The sequence below is a fragment of the Takifugu flavidus genome, chromosome 1, assembly GCF_003711565.1.
Source record: "Takifugu flavidus isolate HTHZ2018 chromosome 1, ASM371156v2, whole genome shotgun sequence".
In the NCBI taxonomy this organism is placed as follows: domain Eukaryota; kingdom Metazoa; phylum Chordata; class Actinopteri; order Tetraodontiformes; family Tetraodontidae; genus Takifugu; species Takifugu flavidus.
In genome coordinates, this window is record NC_079520.1 from 22,039,747 (window position 1) to 22,058,493 (window position 18,747).

At 37.4% G+C, this 18,747-nt stretch overlaps 2 protein-coding genes across 10 annotated transcripts in view; both read right to left on the minus strand.

The window, feature by feature from the left end:
• exoc6 (exocyst complex component 6) overlaps positions 1-1,814 on the minus strand; it is a 57,536-nt gene extending 55,722 nt beyond the window's left edge. For all 8 annotated transcript variants that reach the window (XR_008953909.1, XM_057056220.1, XM_057056231.1 and 5 more), the window contains exon 1: positions 1,651-1,814. Coding sequence is in view for 7 of the 8 variants with exons in the window: in XM_057056220.1 (XP_056912200.1) it covers positions 1,651-1,799 (149 nt within the window). In the remaining variant the exon portion in view is untranslated. The remainder of the gene's footprint in view (positions 1-1,650) is intronic.
• Positions 1,815-11,847: 10,033 nt separating this feature from the next.
• On the minus strand, positions 11,848-16,053 carry hhex (hematopoietically expressed homeobox). 2 transcript variants are annotated; one of them, XM_057057394.1, is made up of 4 exons: positions 15,684-16,053; positions 13,589-13,767; positions 13,334-13,384; positions 11,848-13,248 (listed from the first exon to the last, which is right to left on the minus strand). In XM_057057394.1, the coding sequence occupies exons 1-4, from the start codon at positions 16,051-16,053 to the stop codon at positions 13,000-13,002; spliced, it is 849 nt and encodes a 282-aa protein (XP_056913374.1). In that variant the 3' UTR covers positions 11,848-12,999. The 2 variants fall into 2 exon arrangements, with proteins under 2 accessions (XP_056913374.1, XP_056913383.1); XM_057057403.1 differs by lacking the exon at positions 13,334-13,384.
• Positions 16,054-18,747: the final 2,694 nt, after the last annotated feature.

Here is an 18,747-nt window from a genome sequence, read left to right on the forward strand (position 1 = left end):
CCCACCACCAAAGCGGTCATGCTGAATGATGTTGCAGGCAGCATAATGTTCTCCACTGCATCTCCAGACCCTTTCATGTTTGTCGCATGTGCTCAGGTTGAACCTGCTGTAATCGGTGAAGAGCACCAGGCGCCAGTGGGGTAGTTGCCAATACTGGTGGTCTATGGCAAATGCCAATCGAGCTCTACGGTGCCGGGCAGTGAGCACAGGGCCCGATGTCCTGTAGTGGGCCCTGTGCTCCCTAACCCTAACCCTACCTAACCCTAACCCTCAGGCCACCCTCATGGAGCCTGTTTCTGATTGTTTGGTCAGAAATATTCACACCAGTGGCCTGCTGGAGGTCATTTTGTAGGGCTCTGGCAGTGCTCATCCTGTTCATCCTTGCACAAAGGAGAAGATACCAATCCTGCTGAGGGTTTAAGGAACTTCTACGGCCCTGTCCAGCTCTACTGGAGTAACTACCTGTCACCCTGGAATCTTCCTCATGCTCTTGAGACTGTGCTGGGAGACACAGCAAACTTTCTTGCAACGGCATGTATTGATGTGCCATCCTGGAGGAGTTGGACTAATTGTGCAACCTCTGTAGCGTCCAGGTACCGCACCATGCTATCAACAGAGATGTTGATCCAAGCCAAATGAGTAACTACAGCAGTAGAAAGTTAGTCAGTAAAAAATCAGCCAAAAGAGATGAGGAGGGGGAAAAAAGTGGCCTCAACCTGGAAAGCCATTCCTCAGTCTCATTGTTGCCCCTCTGATGCACCTGTTTTTAATTTCATTAACAAAGCAGCAGAAACTGATTAACAACCCCCTCTGCTACTTAACTGACCAGATCAATATCCCAGAAGTTTGACTGATAGGTTGCTATACTCCGATTAAAAAGTGTTCCTCTAATTATTTTTTTTTGAGCAGTGTATATAAGATGGTGGCAACAGGTACTTCCATTCTAGGATGATGATACAAAGTAAGCATTTTAAAATTGATAACTTGAGCCAAACCATGACATTCTGCGTGTTTAAATGCTTTGGAATACATTCCAAGAAGTCTAAACCTGTGAAATAACTGAAAGTAGTTAAGTAAAGTAAAATGTAGTTTAAAGGCATTTTTGAGTGCATATAGATATGTTTTGTGTAGTGATGCGTTCATTAATACTTGCGTGTCCTACGTTTCTCATTTACTGTATTTTGGCCTAAGAATGATAATGTGGTTTACAAGACAATAGCAAAAAAAACATGCACACTTAATCATTACCAAGGAAGAAAGATGAATGAGGCATCGCATGACAACTACCGAAATAGTGCTTGTTCTCTTATTCCTGTTAGACCAAACAAAAGCGACACCTACTATTAACAATAAAGATGTTTAGTCCCATAGCCACACCCACAAGTAATATTTTCATTTTAGCAGCCCACAAGCCGCCCAACAGAACCGGAAAAGATCCGCGCAAACGCCAAGGGATTATATCTGATCTCAGGTAATTAAAGAGGTCATTGTTGGCCTGTTGGCGTACAAGCAAGCTCGGCTCAAGCTTCATTTCAGAGGTCCGTTGGCTAACTGCTAATGTTAGCCTAGCCGCATATAGTGTATCTTCCTCTTGAAAGAACGGTCTATAAAGAGAACAGTAGAGTTTTCCATCAAGTCATATATTCTTACCGTAAAGTGGGGCCAACACAAGCTGTGTCAGTGCTTTCAATTTCCTGCAAAATTCGCTCGTGTTCCGTTACACATTCTAAGGTGTCATTCTCCGCCATGATTGTTGTGGATGTCTGCCTGTCTTTGCAGTCGCCGTGACGAGAGTCCATTACCGGCCTATGGGGGGTGGTGTTCACCGACATATGTTTCCAGATAGTCTAATCTGTTCTGTGTTTTATTTTTTTAAACGTAGGTTAAAACGCATGTTTCGTCACTGAAACTATACATTTTTTCCTGAGTTCCGACATTTTTTCTCATGCCATTCAATGCCAGTACAGTCTCTCAATATGTGTTTTTTAAACACAATATTATTATTGCCACATATTGAATTATATATTCAGTTATTCAGATCAATAAAATAAATGTCTAATTCTATCTCTTCAGTTTTTAAAATACCAATATGATGATGTGCAGTCATCATAGCAGAAACATTTCCAAAGGCCATCTCTTCTTTGTTCTTATCTCCTCCACTTTGACTATAAGATTGGGTATAACACAGACCCTGTTAATGGCCATTTGTATTTCATTACCAAAGTGTAACAATAACTATTTGTAGATGTGAATCTCTGTCTTTCTGGCTCGTTCTTGCCCTCCCTCTGTTCCCTTCTATGATCAGCAGAATCAGAGTGAACAACAGTAAAACAAGGATCTTGTGATTTGTTGGAGCCAAGAAAGGCTGTCTCTAAAATCAGGTGAGATCAAGGCTTTCGAAAGGTGTGAAGGTAACTGTGTTTGATTCTGGTCTGGGCCCTATATGGAGTTGGAATGTTCTTCCCATGCCTATGTAGGTGTTTGATTTTTTGATTAACTGCTTTTGTAGACAGGTCATGTATTAGTCAAATGGTGATACAAAAAGGAAAATTGTCACCTGTTTACTGCAGTGAGTAATATAATCTCTATAGTAAAATACAGAAAGAAACTCAACGAAAGTGTTCAACCAGCTCATTTTTACACAAACAAAAACTCATTCTTATCTAGTTTTAGGAAATGTGACCCACAAAGCCCATTGAATCACAGGATGTGAACTCTGAGCTTCAAGTGGAAGGAGAAAAAAACAACACCCAACTCCAAGTAAGAGCAGAAATTCAGATTTTAAAAAAGGTCAGGCCTAATCTATAGAATTTACAGATTTAAAATGTTACGTTTTTACGGTTGATAGATGGTAAGTGCCAATATTAAAGATTTGCCATATAAGATGCGTTTTGAATCGAATAATGTAAATGTAATTTGGCAAACCATTTTTCTTGTATTGGCATGTATATGACATGTCACATTTCCATTTGAAGAAATTATCTGTCCCACACATTCAAACACATATTTGTTTGTTCATTCAAGACAAATGTGTGCATTATACACTCATAGTTTTGACCTATTTTAGGGTTTAGTATCTCTCTCACTTCGACATGTATTATGCAGAGCTTTGGGATTCAACCAAAGGTCAAACACCTTTTATTGATAACAGTCTTATTAATAAAAGTTCAAACAAGCACATACATATGTAATATAAATTTATTTATGTTGGGTGGTGATGGCTCAGTCTGTTGGGAACTAGGCTGCAAAGTGGAGGGTTCTGGTTCGAGCCCCAGGGCAAACAAAACATGGAAGTACTCAGCAGTACTCTGAATACCTTCAGGGTACCCTTTAGCAAGGTACCCAACCCAAAAACACTCACATAGAGCCCTGCAAGGAACTGGTGACACATCCAGGGGTGGACCCTGCCTTCACCCATTATGTACCCTACCCATGACCCCGAAAGGGATAAAGTAGTTAAGAAGATGAGACGAGCGCCATCACCTATGAGTTCACCAGCTATAAGCTCCTAATTACTGTTTGTACATTGGACACGAGGAAGTTATAATACCTGAATTATGATCACAATAATAATACCTTGGATGAAGGCACATATATTCATTATTAACTACCTATATATTAATGCATACATATTGATGCTTAATTATTTATTACAAAGCACTTTATTTGACCTTATATATCCTGGTCATTAATGGTTAATGTGCCTCTAAATCTACTAATCTATAACTTATTAATAACTATTGTTTTTTTAACTTTCTTCTTTAAAATGATTGTCTTATCTGGATTGTGGACATTGTAGCATAACAGGTGTCACCAACCCTATGCTCGCGAGCACCCGGTTGCCCGTTGGCTCCTTCTCAGTCGCCCGCTGGACTTGTTCTAAAAATAGCCCTTATGGTTCGCAAAAAAAAATAAAATTCAGCGCCTTATGTAAATTCTATTGAAAGTTTCACACATATACTGTATATTCAGAAGGTTATCGGTTTGAATCCAGGCGAGCCCTTAGGCAAGGCTGCGCAATTAATCCCGCTTTGGCTAGCTAATACATTGACTATACCGCTCAATCTCATGTATTGGGAAAAACAATTTGAGTTCTGTTTTTTGTTGAATGAAATGTTGAAGGACGGATGTATTGCTTATGAAATGAAACATAAATACATTCATTTACAAGTACTTGTCCTAAAGTTATGATTATTGGTTTTTTGTGTGAATATTGTATGCTTTTGATTTGTTGATTTGTTTATACATATGTTTTGAGCTGGTAGCCCTCAAGCCATTTGGGAATCTTAAGGTAGCCCTCAGCTTTAAAAAGGTTGGTGACCGCTGTAGTATAAGGTATTTTCAAAAGCACTGACTATGAGTTTCCTTATTACCCCCACCTCTCTCTCTCTCTGTCTCTCTCTCTCTCTCTCTCTGTCTCTCTGTCTCTCTCTCACACACACACACACACATACACACACAGGAAATGTGTCAAAGTTTCAGTAACAGATGCACAGACGGCTTAATGCTCCATGATAAGCACAGGAGGATTTTTTTTTACTTAAAAATAATGTACTTTTAAGGGGTTTGGTGAACCTTGAGTCTCATTCCAAAAAATTATGTAAGGTCAATTCTATCTTGCCTCGTACATAATCAATACGATTGTGTATTCTTGCATGTAATATGTTAAAATATATATGTTAAAATTCAATATTGGTTTATCATTCTCTTTTTTGCATGTGAAAAACACACACAAAAACTTAACAACCATATAAATCACAACAGAGTCAGGAATCCCCTATTTTGTCAAGACAAAGCATTCAAAGGTGAATAAGCAAAAAGGTCATTTAAAGACCACTCAGTTCAGGTTTCCAGATTTTGAATTGGCCAAGCAAAAAGCAAGAAATAAGTGAAACATACATTGGCCTTTTTATAAATTTAAAAATACTGTTTTCAAAACAGCTTTTAGTACTTGGATAATTGCAAAATGCTTACTTTGATGATATTTGCCGGTGTCCTGTTAGAAAGAGGATATGTGGATCACAGCACCATGGGTGTACTGTGACCTGTCACTATGCCTATTCTTCTCTCCATCTGCTCTTCCTTTGCACATTCTGTTAGCTTCCTGCATTATAGGCTGCTGTACATCTGTTGACCTCCATTGTAAGTTATGCTCTAAACAAATAGCAGTGAAGAACATCCTGGAACAGAGACATTTAAAAGTTAAGACAGGAAAGTTGTCCAGATGTTTCAGACAAACCCAAAGAGGAAAGTGAAACATGTTGTAAGTCTATTTTAAACATTCACATAGGCAAACCAAGTTAACTAGTTTCATCCCACAATATATAGTATAGTAATAGAAAAAGAACAGGACTACTTTAGAACCTTTTTTTTTAAAAGCAGGATTGATTGTCTAATTAATTAGAGGTATGCATCAAAACGACTCACAGCTTCATGGTTGCTTTTAGCTGAAACTGATGATTCTGCCTACGTAGCATTCAGGTGGAGGGAACAGCAAGAACAGCAAGGTTTTTTTGTTTTTTGAGTTGGGGATGATTCCTTTAAATCATCCTTCCATTAACTGCTACTTATTCTAAAAGAGCCAGCTGTGATTTTGAACTCTTCAACAATGTGTATTAATGGTTGTTGATGATGGTGATGATTATTAGCAGTATAATTTTAGTGTTTACTGTTTCCTTTTATCGTCTATTCAATTGTATTTTTGTAGCTGATCTGCTTTTACATATCTAAATGCAATCAGTAAATAATAACTTATGCTCTATAAACTGAATCAGACATCATGCATTCTTGCAACCCTAAAAGGAATAATTGTGTTTGCTTTTGTAGAAAAAATAAGTCATGAAGAATTTGGCACCAGTTGATGACCAAGAGAGATGGATAAAGATAATCCTTTTAATACCAAAGTAAATCCATCTTATTTTGGTTGATCTGTCATTTCAGGTCTCCATGGAGAGTTGTTGTCAGTGGGACAAAAATCTGAGAGCACTCCTCAAGTGGCCACTGGAATTTTGTCTATCTACCTACATTTTCCACAAACAAGAATAAAGATAAAGAGAATGTGAATGCACTGAAGTTTGTGTGTGTGTGTGTGTGTGTGTGTTGTGTGTGTGTGTGTGTGTTGTGTGTGTGTGTGTGTGTGTGTGTGTGTGTGTGTGTGTGTGTGTGAGAGAGAGACGGAGAGAGAGAGAGAGACTGGATTTTTATTGCTCAGCACCCACTGACGCACATCTTACAAGCTGTAGAGTGATCCTTCAAGTGGGTCAAGGACCAGGAAGAATGTGCATCATCATCCACCCATCTCCAATTGTTTTTTTGGCTCTTTCCCAGACAAACGAGCATCTGTTTTTTTATTCTACTTTCTTAAATGTTGTCTAGCAGAAATAGTGTGATGTATGTTTTATGGAGTATGGAGTTGAGTATCAGTTGATTTTCAAGCAACTTCTCTTCAATGGTTCAAAATCTATATTGTTTATGCTAGATAGTGTATAATGTGTGCAATTTGAATAACATGTTTCTAAGCAAGTTTTTTTTAAATATTTCCTTGTTCAGTAAGAAGTAAAAATATGAGTTCATGGTAGAAAGACTGCAGTCAAACACCTTTATTTCCGATCAGTGATCACGTGTTTTTGATAGTTTGTCAGTACAGTATCAAAGTTGGTTATTTGTCTCTCTGTGAATCTGATCATATGAAGTATGTGCACACAGTCTGTTATTGTTGTGAAACTGCCTACTCATTTAGAAAAAGGAAGTGAAACACACACATATGATTTATCCTGTAGGGTACCTCAGGAGCCATTATTTTGACTCCTGTCTGGCTGGCTGGCTGGCTAGCTTGGCTTGCCCCCAGCGTCAATATATGGAATCTTGTTTTATTCGATCAGGATATGTTTTTTGACACTCATATTGAGCACATTTCAACTTCTGCCTTCTATCACCTGCTCAACATTACAATTGTTAGACACTTTCTGCTGCAACATTATGCAGAAATGAAGGTGGAAAATTGAGTGCCCTATTATCCTGCTTTATAGTTACATTGCTGAAGGGCTCCTACTAAGGATCTCTCCCTCTTTCTCCATTTCCCCTATCCTTATTTATTTCACATAGAGTGCATATTACTGCCAAAGCCTATCTTGTTTTATCTAGGCATGGTTATTCATGCCCCTACAACAATATGGTTCATCAAGTTCAAGTGACGAAGTTCAAGTGGTTGAGATCTCCATATGAAAATGCATATGCCCATGGACTTCTCTTGTATCACCAGCATTATATTAAAACATACATTAACTCATTATATCTCCATTTATAATGAACAAAAGTGTAGTGCTGATGTTGACGATTTCTCTATTTGTGGCATCTATTGCATTTTTGTTCATCCCAGGCAGAGCACTCCCTCATCTGTGGCTTTCTCTGAGGTTTCTTCTTTTTAACTTTTTAAGTTAAAAAAGTTTTTTTTTTTAGTTTTTCCTGATCCAGTCATGGGTCTAAGGACTTATGTTGTGACAACTGTGCAAATTGTAAAGCCTTCAAAGACAATGTTGGTTATTTGGGGGTTCTAAATAAATTTAATGTATCTTGATTTGATAATACAAACCTTAACAAAATGTGTTATCTTTTCTGACAGTATTTTTCTTGGACATTACAAAAACCTTTTACTTCACCCTGGATGTGTAGGCTTTGGATAATTTCATAGTATTGATCTGTTCATCTCTGTATCTATGGAGTTCAACTGTGAGAATGGAGTGATCTCAAGGTTGTTGATAGGTGCCTAGTTTCTTACCTGATGGTTCTGGTCCTTGTCACTACACATTTGTTAGGGTACTCTTTAACAAATAAGGATGTAGCAATTAAAATCTGCCAAACAAATGTTCTCTGGTGTTAGTCTTAATGTTTATCATGAACAATTTTGGAGATTTTCCAAGAAATTCCACACAAACCTAATCCACAACAAAGAAGCGAAGAAAAGGTGGAATAATAAAAATCACTAGCTATTATCATATGCTGATACAAATTTTGACATGGCAGACCAGTAGACGTTTTGATGTGAAACACTGAATTTAATCTGGTTTGAAGTTGTTTGAAGTCCAACTAAGCTCCATTTGTTTGTATGTACTGTTTGTACTGTTTTTGTATATTACACTGCCCATTAAGCAAGTGAATTTAAAAAATTTGAGGTGTTTTAATATTTATCTTGACTCCAATGCAACAGGATTTAATAGGAATCCAATTTTAATTTACAAAGGTTGGAATAAAAGATCCAGTATGAATATTTTAGTTTGTTTTGTTTTTTTAATTGCCTTTTTCTAATGCCATGTCTATTTATAACCCATGTGTGCTTTGCAGGACAGCTTGTTTGAGTAGATAATTGCTTAGATGGGCTTACTGGAATGAAGAAATGGAAAATCCAGTGCTTTTTTAACGACCATGTGAATACTTTTAAAACCTCCCTATATTCCATTTGGATATGTTCTAATTGCAAAACAAATAGCACACTTGACTACACCTGTGAATTAGTGAGTGATCTCTCCTTAGCTGCCACAGGAATGAAATGCTACCTTGTGTGCTCCTGGCCCCAATACCCTTTTTACTCTGCCCTACCCCTAGACACACACAAACACACACACACAAAATGTTTCTTTTTTTTTTCTTTTTTTTTCAAAATTGACAAAAAAAAATTGGGGGTTAAATTTACATTCCGACGTGTAAACCACACAATCACAATGATATTAATGTGGGTTTTTTTTGCACATCACAAATAACTGTTTCCAAGTAGCAGAGCTATAATTTGTCAAAGATATGATAAAATATTATTAATTATATTGAAAGGTTCAATGGGTGGCTAGAAGACAAGTTTAGTTTATTGTGGTTGCTTGTTTTCTCGGGCTTGTCTGGAAATTATTTGTCTGCCTTGCGGTTATTATTTATTGTTAATTATTATTCCAGGAGTCAGGTCCAACACATTTATAAAATAAATTCTTAACATTTATCATGGTACAAGATCATCGGGCCCATCCTGGCCAAAAAAAACTCAATTCTCTGACACAAAGAGGCATTCAGATGCCAATTCTGCCTGCCTCACTGCTGAACAGGACGGGGGGGCTGGGGGGAATCAATTATATTGACTAATATAGTAGAATGTGGTAGCTCATGCAGTGAAAATGTCTGTACTCCCATTGTTATTATAATATTGGAACCAACACCCATATTTTGTGGTAACACATAAATATAGGCTACCTAAGGCGGCATCAAATGCAAACTATTTTGATTACACATTCTACTGATCCTTATGGTAAAGTCATATTAGCATTAATTGTGGTGTCCTACTCACCTTTTAGTTGACTTTGTGTACAGAAATTTATCATTTTCAAATAATCAACAGTTCCTGATGTGCAGAGCACATCAGACACTGTTTGCCCCCTTAAATCAGTGCACGGCCAATTTCATTCCTAATTGCTCTGTGCTGTAGACACAACTAAGTGCTTTCTGTGTGTAACACTAGCTAGGTCATGTGAGTGTGCCTCAGAATGGTCTCAAGTATACATCCTTTACAATTTGGCCAAAGCTCTCCAGTTTGTTTTTTTAATTATTTTTTAAATTCTATCTGCATTAATGGTGTTGTTGCTCAAGAAACCAAGACTGAAGAGGACAAGGATTAAACCACCAACCTTAAATTGAGATCACCTTAACACCTGAGCCACAACCAAACAAATATAATTGTAGAGGGTGGGTTTGAATTTTGTGAATTATTTAAAATTTATTTAACATCCAGAAAGCATCTTTAAATTACTGAAGTACTACAGTTCCACTCTGATATCCTACCTGCTTTGCCACAGAGAAATCTCATTATGTTTACCATTAATTTCAGTTTGCTTAATTCTTGTAATTTGAATCTTATTTTTAAAAATTGATTAGTGAAATTACTATGTAGTGAAGTTACTACATAAAAATATGACTACATTACTACATAAAAATATGTAGTATGTAAAATGACAGTCCCTCAACTTTAATTAGAAAAGAACATTTCTGCATTTCTAAAATACACCCATGACCCCTCAACACACACACAAACCCACACAGCAACACAAGTATTGATGTGACCAGTTTTCTTTCATTAATTTATCAGCTGAGTTGAATAGTGTGTGTTATTGGTGAACCCAAGTTAATGTGTTCTTATATTTGAACGACTGAGGAATGTGTTGACTGTTGACCTTGGCCAAATGGAAGCCATTACCCCACCCCTACCCCTCACCAAAGAGAACTAAGAGATAGTGTTCATGTATTGCTTCATCCTTTTAAGGAAGATTTTTTTTTTTTTAATCCTCTGATCTCACACCCAGTATCTCAGCTGAAAATTAATGATACTAAAGAGGAATAGAAAGGTATTGCCTGCGAGCTGAGAAATTAGATTCTAATTATTATTATTATTATTATTATTATTATTATTATTATTATTATTATTATTATTAGTGTTGTTATAAGGGATTTGTAGTCTGTTGTTGTTTTGTTATCATAATTAAGATTATTATATTAATATTATTATTGGTAGTACTATGTTTTTGTTATTGATCTAAAATACAACAATGCATCTCTTTCCTTAGCTTGTCCTCAGTTTTAGGTTCTATTGATAATTCTTAAAGAAAGAAACAACTGGGGATCTTGCGTTTATGTGAAACACTGAGCTACATTTGCATGGCATAATATTCCGTTAAACTTGCTGATTAGCCATTGGTCTGAGATTACATTCTTTTCACCACTAGTAAATTCATTAAACCAAAAAAGAAAGAAAAAATAAAGTAAATGAGCACATACAAAACACTGTCACAATAGTGTATTAAGGATTGAGGAGACTGGAGAGGCACTCTGAATTTAGTCAGCTATCTCTTTCAGATTTCATCCACCAACTGTGTGTGCTATACCGCCAAATGTTGACTTTACCCTGCACAATTTGTGAACCATTACACAATACTTATGCTGAGATCAATGTGCATACTGTTGGTTTTAGAATAGACCTGCATGTGTGAGGCCAGTGAACCTCTGCAATGTCACTCAAAGTTAAAGGCCAATGAGCTTTAAATTTCCACATCAGTCCTACATTCTGCCAACAGCAATCTTCAGCACCTCCTCTGCTGTTCAATATAAAAGAGTCCTGCGAACATATCGTGACTATCAGTCACTGTCAAAACTATCTCTATGCTCCCTTTTCTCTTCTGAGGCTCTGTTCAATCATTAACCTAATCTACTTTCTAAAAAAGTCCCATTCACATTGTTTGCTTGAGAGCTAACTGATAAGATATATTTAGTTGAATTTAGTTATGAGACAATTGGTATTATAGAGTCTTCACTAGTAAGTAGCTGTGTTTGATTCCTTAGGAAAACTGAATGTTGTGAAACAGTGACATTTAAACTCCAAAAAACTATAAAAAATGTATTCATGAAAATTTAGAAAATGGGCATTTTAAAGCCACCCTTTCTTTCAACATAAAATTTTAACATTAAATCGGCATCATATAAACCACTGTTATACTGTATGCTATCTATATAAGTAGCACTAGTTTGAAGTCTGAGAAAGAGACAGTTTTATATGTATTTTTTTTGTAGAAAACAGGTTCACCTAGGCTTATATTTGTTATGAGTGATCTACATTCAATGCACAGGTTAGACACCATTATCAACTTAACAACTTATCAGTTATGCACTGAATAATTTCTTAATTAATTATTAAACCAATAAGTGCTGGGCTTACTAATCAAGTGTAACCGATGTATTAATAACTATTATTCTTCAAATCTTTCATCTGTCTCATTTGTTGTTAAATGCCCCCACATAATCACAAAATCCTTCAAATATGACTGAGTTTTAATTACCGTCTGTTTATTATTTCAAGATGTCATGTTCAAAATAATTACAATAAAACAATCATCCAAAGGTGTATGAAATTTAATAGCTTATGAATTTAAGGACATGAAACCCCATTTGAAACCAAAACAGTTCTGATTTTTAAACAAATACCCAACAATTATTCATGATTTTAATGCTGTAAATATGATACAAATACTCAGAATGCTTGAACTGGATTGGTGTTACAGAAATCAGATTTTTGTTTCTTTAGTGGTTTAATCGTGCAAATTCAGCAAATAATTCACCACTACCACTAAGTTTCCTTGTATCTGTATACAAAATATTGGTCACCTTAACTAAGAAAACTGTGTCACACTTTTTGTTAAATGCACACTTTTATTATACAGCAAAATGTGCGGCACAGTTTTTTTTTAAATTTACAATCAGCCTTGTTGCTGTGACCCCATGAGTGTGGTCACAGCCCAAGACTGTCCTTGTGGTGTCAGCTGTGGTCTATTGAACATGGAAAGGCAGGTTTAAATTGGGATTACCACATAATCTTAGTATATGAACAACAGCAAAATTATATCCTACATGAGGATAGTTTTGGGCATAGAAAAACAAGCTGTCTTTGTATATAGTTTACTTTTTTCTTTTTTTTTTAGTTGTCATTGTAAAAACTAAACTTTCTTATTGACTAAAGTCAATAAGATGATGCAATGTAAAGATGGTTTCATTTTATTTGGCCATTGAGCTTCTTCTTGAGACCCCCCCCCCCCCCCCAAAAAAAAAGATTGAAGGAAAAATTTATCAAAATTGCAAAATCTCTACAGAGTTTTGTGATACATGTTCTACTGCTGTTTCACAAATAAATGGTATTCATGTGTTTCTTTCATTTTAAACTACACGATTACAGTATATACATTTCATTTTTATCAATCTGAATTATGATGAACAATATTATTAATAATAATAGTTATAATACTACTATTAATAATACATGTCATGAGCCGACTAGTGTTGGTTATTATCGTCTATATATAGACACGATAATAACATAATAATCAGATGTTATTTCTGTTCGCACACGAAGCGGGTTTCAGTCTTTCAGATCGGTACTGAAAATTCTCAAAAAAAAAAAAAACCTCCATCATCTTGCCAAAACTATGTGTCGTTCGCTATGTCCAAGTCAAGATCTGTGTCGTCTAGCCCATCAGAGTCCAAAGTAGCGTTCACTTGGTGCGAGGCTGCGGAGCTGACAGCGCAACCGCTCGACGGTTCCAGCTCGAGGTTCCGCACGGTGCCCTTGTACTCCACAGTCTGAATCCCAGAGATCTCCCTCATATCACCGGATTTATTATTTCTCTTGGTGCTTTCGTCGTCCACTTCTCGTTGACCACTCTGAGGATTTTCCTGAGATGTGTGATAAAGTCATGATCATGAGTTCGATGGTAAGTTTGAAACAATTTATTTCTACCTGAAACTAAATCAAGCTCACCTGTTTTAGTCTACGCCATTTGGCTCGACGGTTTTGGAACCATGTTTTTACCTAAAGTGAGGGGGGGACCCAAATCAAACCAAAACAAATAATACATTGAGACGCTATCGAATAAATTATCTTCGTTTGTGTTTTCAGCTATATTTATTATTAGTAGTATTATTTGATAAAGAAGCAGGGCAACGCTTAAATGGTATATATTAGATATATAAATATAGATGAATGGATATAATAGTATGTGATCTTGTGCCTCACCTGTCTCTCACTCAGCTGAAGCACCTTAGCCAGACGCTTCCTCTCCGGAGGTGACAGGTATTTTTGGGTCTCGAACATCTTCTCCAACTCAATGGTCTGATCATTGGAGAAGCGGACTTGACCACCCTTTCGTTTGTGTAGTGGTCGCTGGATGTATGGGGACCACAGCAGCGGCTTCCCTACAGAGCAAGAACAAACGAACCCTAAATCTATTTCACGTTTACACATGACAAAATAATACAACATACAATAATACAATAGATATGCTCATAAAATTACATGATGATAAAGTTCAGATTTCTTTTCTGTCTGAGTTCCTTGATTTTATGTTTGTCTGTTGAGGAAGGTCGTGACAGTAAAGACTGTGGCCAAATATCCGCTTCATGTGCTTCCTGCTCTGCGGTCTGATTATGGGCAATGACATCCAACAGTTCCAATTCACGTCCGCTGTTGTCACCCGTGCGCGCGCACACACACATTTTCCGTTTGAAATAACATCGTGTTTTTTTTTTCAAAGCGACACTTTTTTCAATTATCTAATTCCTAAATGTTTTGCTTGATAATATTAAAGTAAAGTTACATACTTTAAAAAAAAAGTGGGAAAAAATGAAAAGGGTAGTTTTCGTCAACATTTATTTGATCTGTTTTTTCTTTTAAATCTAGAAATGTAACATCTGAGTTCGAATAAAATACAAAATCTGTTGTTAAAAAGTAACTGAAGGATAATTGCATCTAAAAGTATGATAAACCTCAGATAAAAAGCATTAAACGGGCTTTTTTATAATTTAAGATTAACTGATAAAATTAGAATAAACAAATTTAATGACACTGCAATGATTTCTAGCTGAAGCCTGCCAAAGCTTGAACTCATAACACAACACGTTTTAACATGTTTTAAAACGGACGAGTCACAACAGAATTACAATTACAAATATCTTTAACCAATTAGTGTTCTCTATGTTACTGATTATTTCATTTGATTAAACGTAATTCACAAACCTGTTAGTGTGATTACTTAAGGAATCAATTCGCCAGGTTCTGTTTCAGATTTTTCACCTTATGTGTCTCAAATCTTTAAAAAAAATCTATGAAATAACGTTTGTCCTTCTCATTCTTCATTTCTAACACTCATAAAGTCACATCCTCGTTGGCCAGGCAGAGGAAGTGCAACAATATGTGAACAACGGATCCCGGGCTATCAGCGGCCGAGTGTTTCCTGAATATGTCTGTATTGAGGATGTCGATAAAATAATCAGCATCGTGCAGCAAGCTCCCGCGGAAACGGCTGTTTGGAGTAAGCCAGGAAAATATTAAACAGCTTCTGAAACCAGATTTACTTCTATCGACGGACCCACTGCTTCCTTTATAAACGGGAAAAGGGCAAATGGGAAAATGCCTCAGCATGCAAACAGACGGTCCGTCACACCACAGTGGAGGACAATGTGTGAAACAAACTGAACTCTAAAGGCCCTTCACATCATATCATGCCAGAGTTGAGTAAACGTTTGGTTTACACCTAAAACTTGAAATAAAGTATTCACAAAAAACGCTGTACCACCTCATCACGTGCCAGGTTGAAAGGTCAAACTTTCAATTATTTCGAAGGGAGAAGACATAAATGAGTCCACGTTGTAGAGAAATGTGGAAACATTAGGAGGGACAACTGGTGCTCACGGACACAAACAACTAAGTATTAACTCATTCTGAACTCAGTTAAGTTATGTTAAGTCATTGTGGTTACTCTGGTATTTTCGAACAATGGGAGTAAGGAAAAGCAGTCAAGGTTGACCTCCCCCCTCGCCACCATCACCCACTGATAACATACTTAATCATAAAACTGCTGTTGAATTGCGTCTGGAAAATGACTGCATGTGCAAGAGGGTAAAGAAGGTAAACTAACTTAATTTTACTTGTGACTACTTCATAATGCATGGATGATCAAGCGTGACAGCTGTGCAAAAATTCACTGTCACTAAATTAACCGTGTCGACAATAGAAAATGTTAAATTTAATTTAGTTTAAAATAATATATACCTCATCAAAAATGTATCCATTAAAGTGATAATGATGTGTTTTATTCTGTATCGTAACTTACCAATAGGGCCGTGCCTTAGCAACGTCTGCGCGTACTCCCCCATGGAGCGGTGGTGCTGGTGCTGGAACGGGTAGATGGATCCGGTCAAAGTCCCGGCAGAGGCGTACGTTGCCGCCGTGAGTGCAGCGGCAGCGTGGTGAATCGGTGAGGGCTCATAAATCGTTGTCCGGTAAGGGGAAATAAGACTCGTGAATGAAAAAGCTGGCGATGGAATAGTCGGCGTGGGGATGATCGGAGTGGAGCAGACGGTGGAAGAACATGAAAAGGTAGAAGAGGTGGCGGCTGATGTCCTTCCGAGAATGTTTTCTATGTAGAAGGGTGTCGGATGAGCCGGCTGGATTGGAGTAGGTGCGTAAAGTGGGACGCTCATTGTGCCTCTGCTCTGAATGTATAAGAGAACTAAGTTAACGGAAGGTTGCGCCCCTGCTTTGTGTCCCCACCCTTCCTCTTTATCAAGATAATGTAAAAATGCTGTTTTAAGTATTGTTCGTAACCTATATGCTCAAAATTCCCGAAACGCATCAATGGCAAAGCCTTTTAAGACCGTTAACATCCATCAGTTTGCCGTGGCGAACTGTTGATCTAACTGTTGAATCTGTTATCTGTCTGCAGGCAGTGGGAGGGAGGAGATAATTCGACGTCCAACTTCCTGCAGGTGGCCCGCTTGTGATTGGCTATTCACAGCTTTAATCGCCAGTAGGAGAGAACCATTCAATAAAGACTCACTTAGTCAAACCTCAGCGGAATATGTCGGGAGAAACGGCACATGAATCGAAATCCGTCACGATCGTGTTGTTTAAGAACTCATTACATACGAGTTGATCTATGACTAGAAAGAAGAATTTATCAACAACCAATACTCTATCTATCTATCTATCTATCTATCTATCTATCTATCTATCTATCTATCTATCTATCTATCTATCTATCTATCTATCTATCATGAATTTGTGGGGGTTTTGATTTTTATTTATTTAATTTTTTTAGATGTTTCATCGCACAGCAAGCAGTACACTTTCTAACTGCTGTAATTTAGATAAGTAAGACAGCAAATATAGATATGCAAAGCCTTGGAGAGAGAAAAGAAATAACCAAACAACTAATATTTGATTTGTTCATTGATGACAAACGGCTGTCCTAGTAAACTGTTCTTTCTTCTGCCTGACCAAGCCTCTGCCTGCTCCCTGCCTGTTACTGTTCGCCTGAATTTTTCACATCCTTGGATAGATTCATCACAGAGGATTGTGGACCTGTGGATTTACTTGCTAGATTAGTTGGATACTGTATTGTTTGAACTGAAACTGCTTCTTAATAAAATGAGATATCTTGCTAAGAGCTCCTCCATTGTTTGTGTGCTGCATCTGGGTCCTGGTTCTGTCCCTAGTATACAGACCCTTTCCAAAAAAATTAGACTATCATGAAAACATTTATTCATTTCCATAATTCCTTTTAAAAAGTTAAACTTTAATAGATTATAGATTCAGGGCCCATAATTTAAATGATTTCAAGTATTTATTTGTTTATTTTTTACATATGTTGGGCTTCCAGCTAAAAAAAAAAACATGAAAACATAAATTCAAAAAGTTTTCACAGAAGAAAGAAAGAAGTTAGGATCATATCAAATCAATCAAAATATTGTACTTTTTAAATGATATGTCAATGTGCAGTACTTGGCATGGGCCAGGTCCTGTTGAAAGATGAAACATACAGACCCTCAGAAGAAGCAATCATGAAGTCCTCTAAAACATTCTGGTAGACTGTTGCGGTGACCTTGGATTTAAGAAAGCAGAGGTTACCAACACCTGCACTGGACATTGTCCCCCAAATCATAACTGACTGTGGATATTTCATACTTGACTTTAAGCAGCTTGGGTTCTGTTCCTCATCCATCTTCCTCCAAACCCTTGGACCTTGATTCCTGAATGAGGAAAAAAGGACCTTGGAAACGAGGACCTCGGACCACTGGCCAACATTCCAGTCCTTCTTGTCATTTAGATGACAAGTTGAGACGCTTCCTACGTTGGCTCAGGCTCAGAAGTGGCTTGACCCGAGGAACCCAACAGTTGTAGTCCGTCTCCCGGATGTGTCTGAATGTGGTGGAAGTTTTTTGTGACTTCTGACACATTACGCTCTTTCTGGATCTCTGCCAGAATCTTGAAACTTCTGTTTGATAATCTGCTGAAGCCCATGGACATCAGACAATTAATTTGTGACACATTCATGCCCTGCAAAATTTGGGGTGATTTCAATGCTATGACTCCATTCAGAGAATGGTAAATGGTAAATAAAAGCACACTGAGGAACTCGGGAGCAAGGTGCTCTTGACAAGGCGTCTGCAATGAGATTGTCTGGACCATTAATGTGACAGATCTCTAGACAAAAAGATTGCAAAAACAAAATCCAATGCATGAGCCTGCGGTTCAGGTAGTACAACGAATGAAGGAATGTGAACGGGTTATGGTCTGTATAGATAACCAAAGGGCCACTATAATCAATATACACTTCAAAATGCAGCAAAGCCCACACCAGTGTGAGGGTCTCCTTCTCTATAACAGAATAGTTAAGCTGAGAGGGGTTACATTTTTTGAAAAGAAACTCACAGGCCAGTCAACCCATGCTCATCAGCCTGAAACAGCTACCCCCCTGCCCCCACATCACTGGCATCCACCTGCAGCCCAAATGAACAGTCCATGCGAGGTGCTGCCTGGACAGATGTGAACATAAAACAGTTTTTACATTATGTTGTGTGCACAGAATACTTTTGAATTGCTGTAACTTTAGCATGCACCGGCAGCACCTGACCCTGTCCCACTACCTTACCCAAGTAACAGTTGCCTTTGCAAACTCACACTTAGCCAGGATTACCATTAGATTGGCCTCCAGAAGACGATCGAGAACCAAAAGAGGTGATGAAGGCAAAAATTTCTCTAGCTCTCTCCAACAGTGGAACCAATACCCCTTAAGTAAATAAAATTTGGAAACAAACTTAGCTGAACCCACCTGATCAACAGTCTTCAATGTGAGGCAGGGGATAAGCATTCAGTCTAGTTATAGCATTTACCTT

Coding starts and splice junctions, on each gene's coding strand:
- hhex (XM_057057394.1), bottom strand. CDS start 16,053: ATGAGCGTCCCACTTTACGCACCTACTCCAATCCAGCCGGCTCATCCG. Junction 13,768..15,683: donor GCTAAGGCACGGCCCTATTG/GTAAGTTACGAT, acceptor CTTGCTCTGTAG/GGAAGCCGCTGCTGTGGTCC. Junction 13,249..13,333: donor AATGGCGTAGACTAAAACAG/GTGAGCTTGATT, acceptor CACACATCTCAG/GAAAATCCTCAGAGTGGTCA.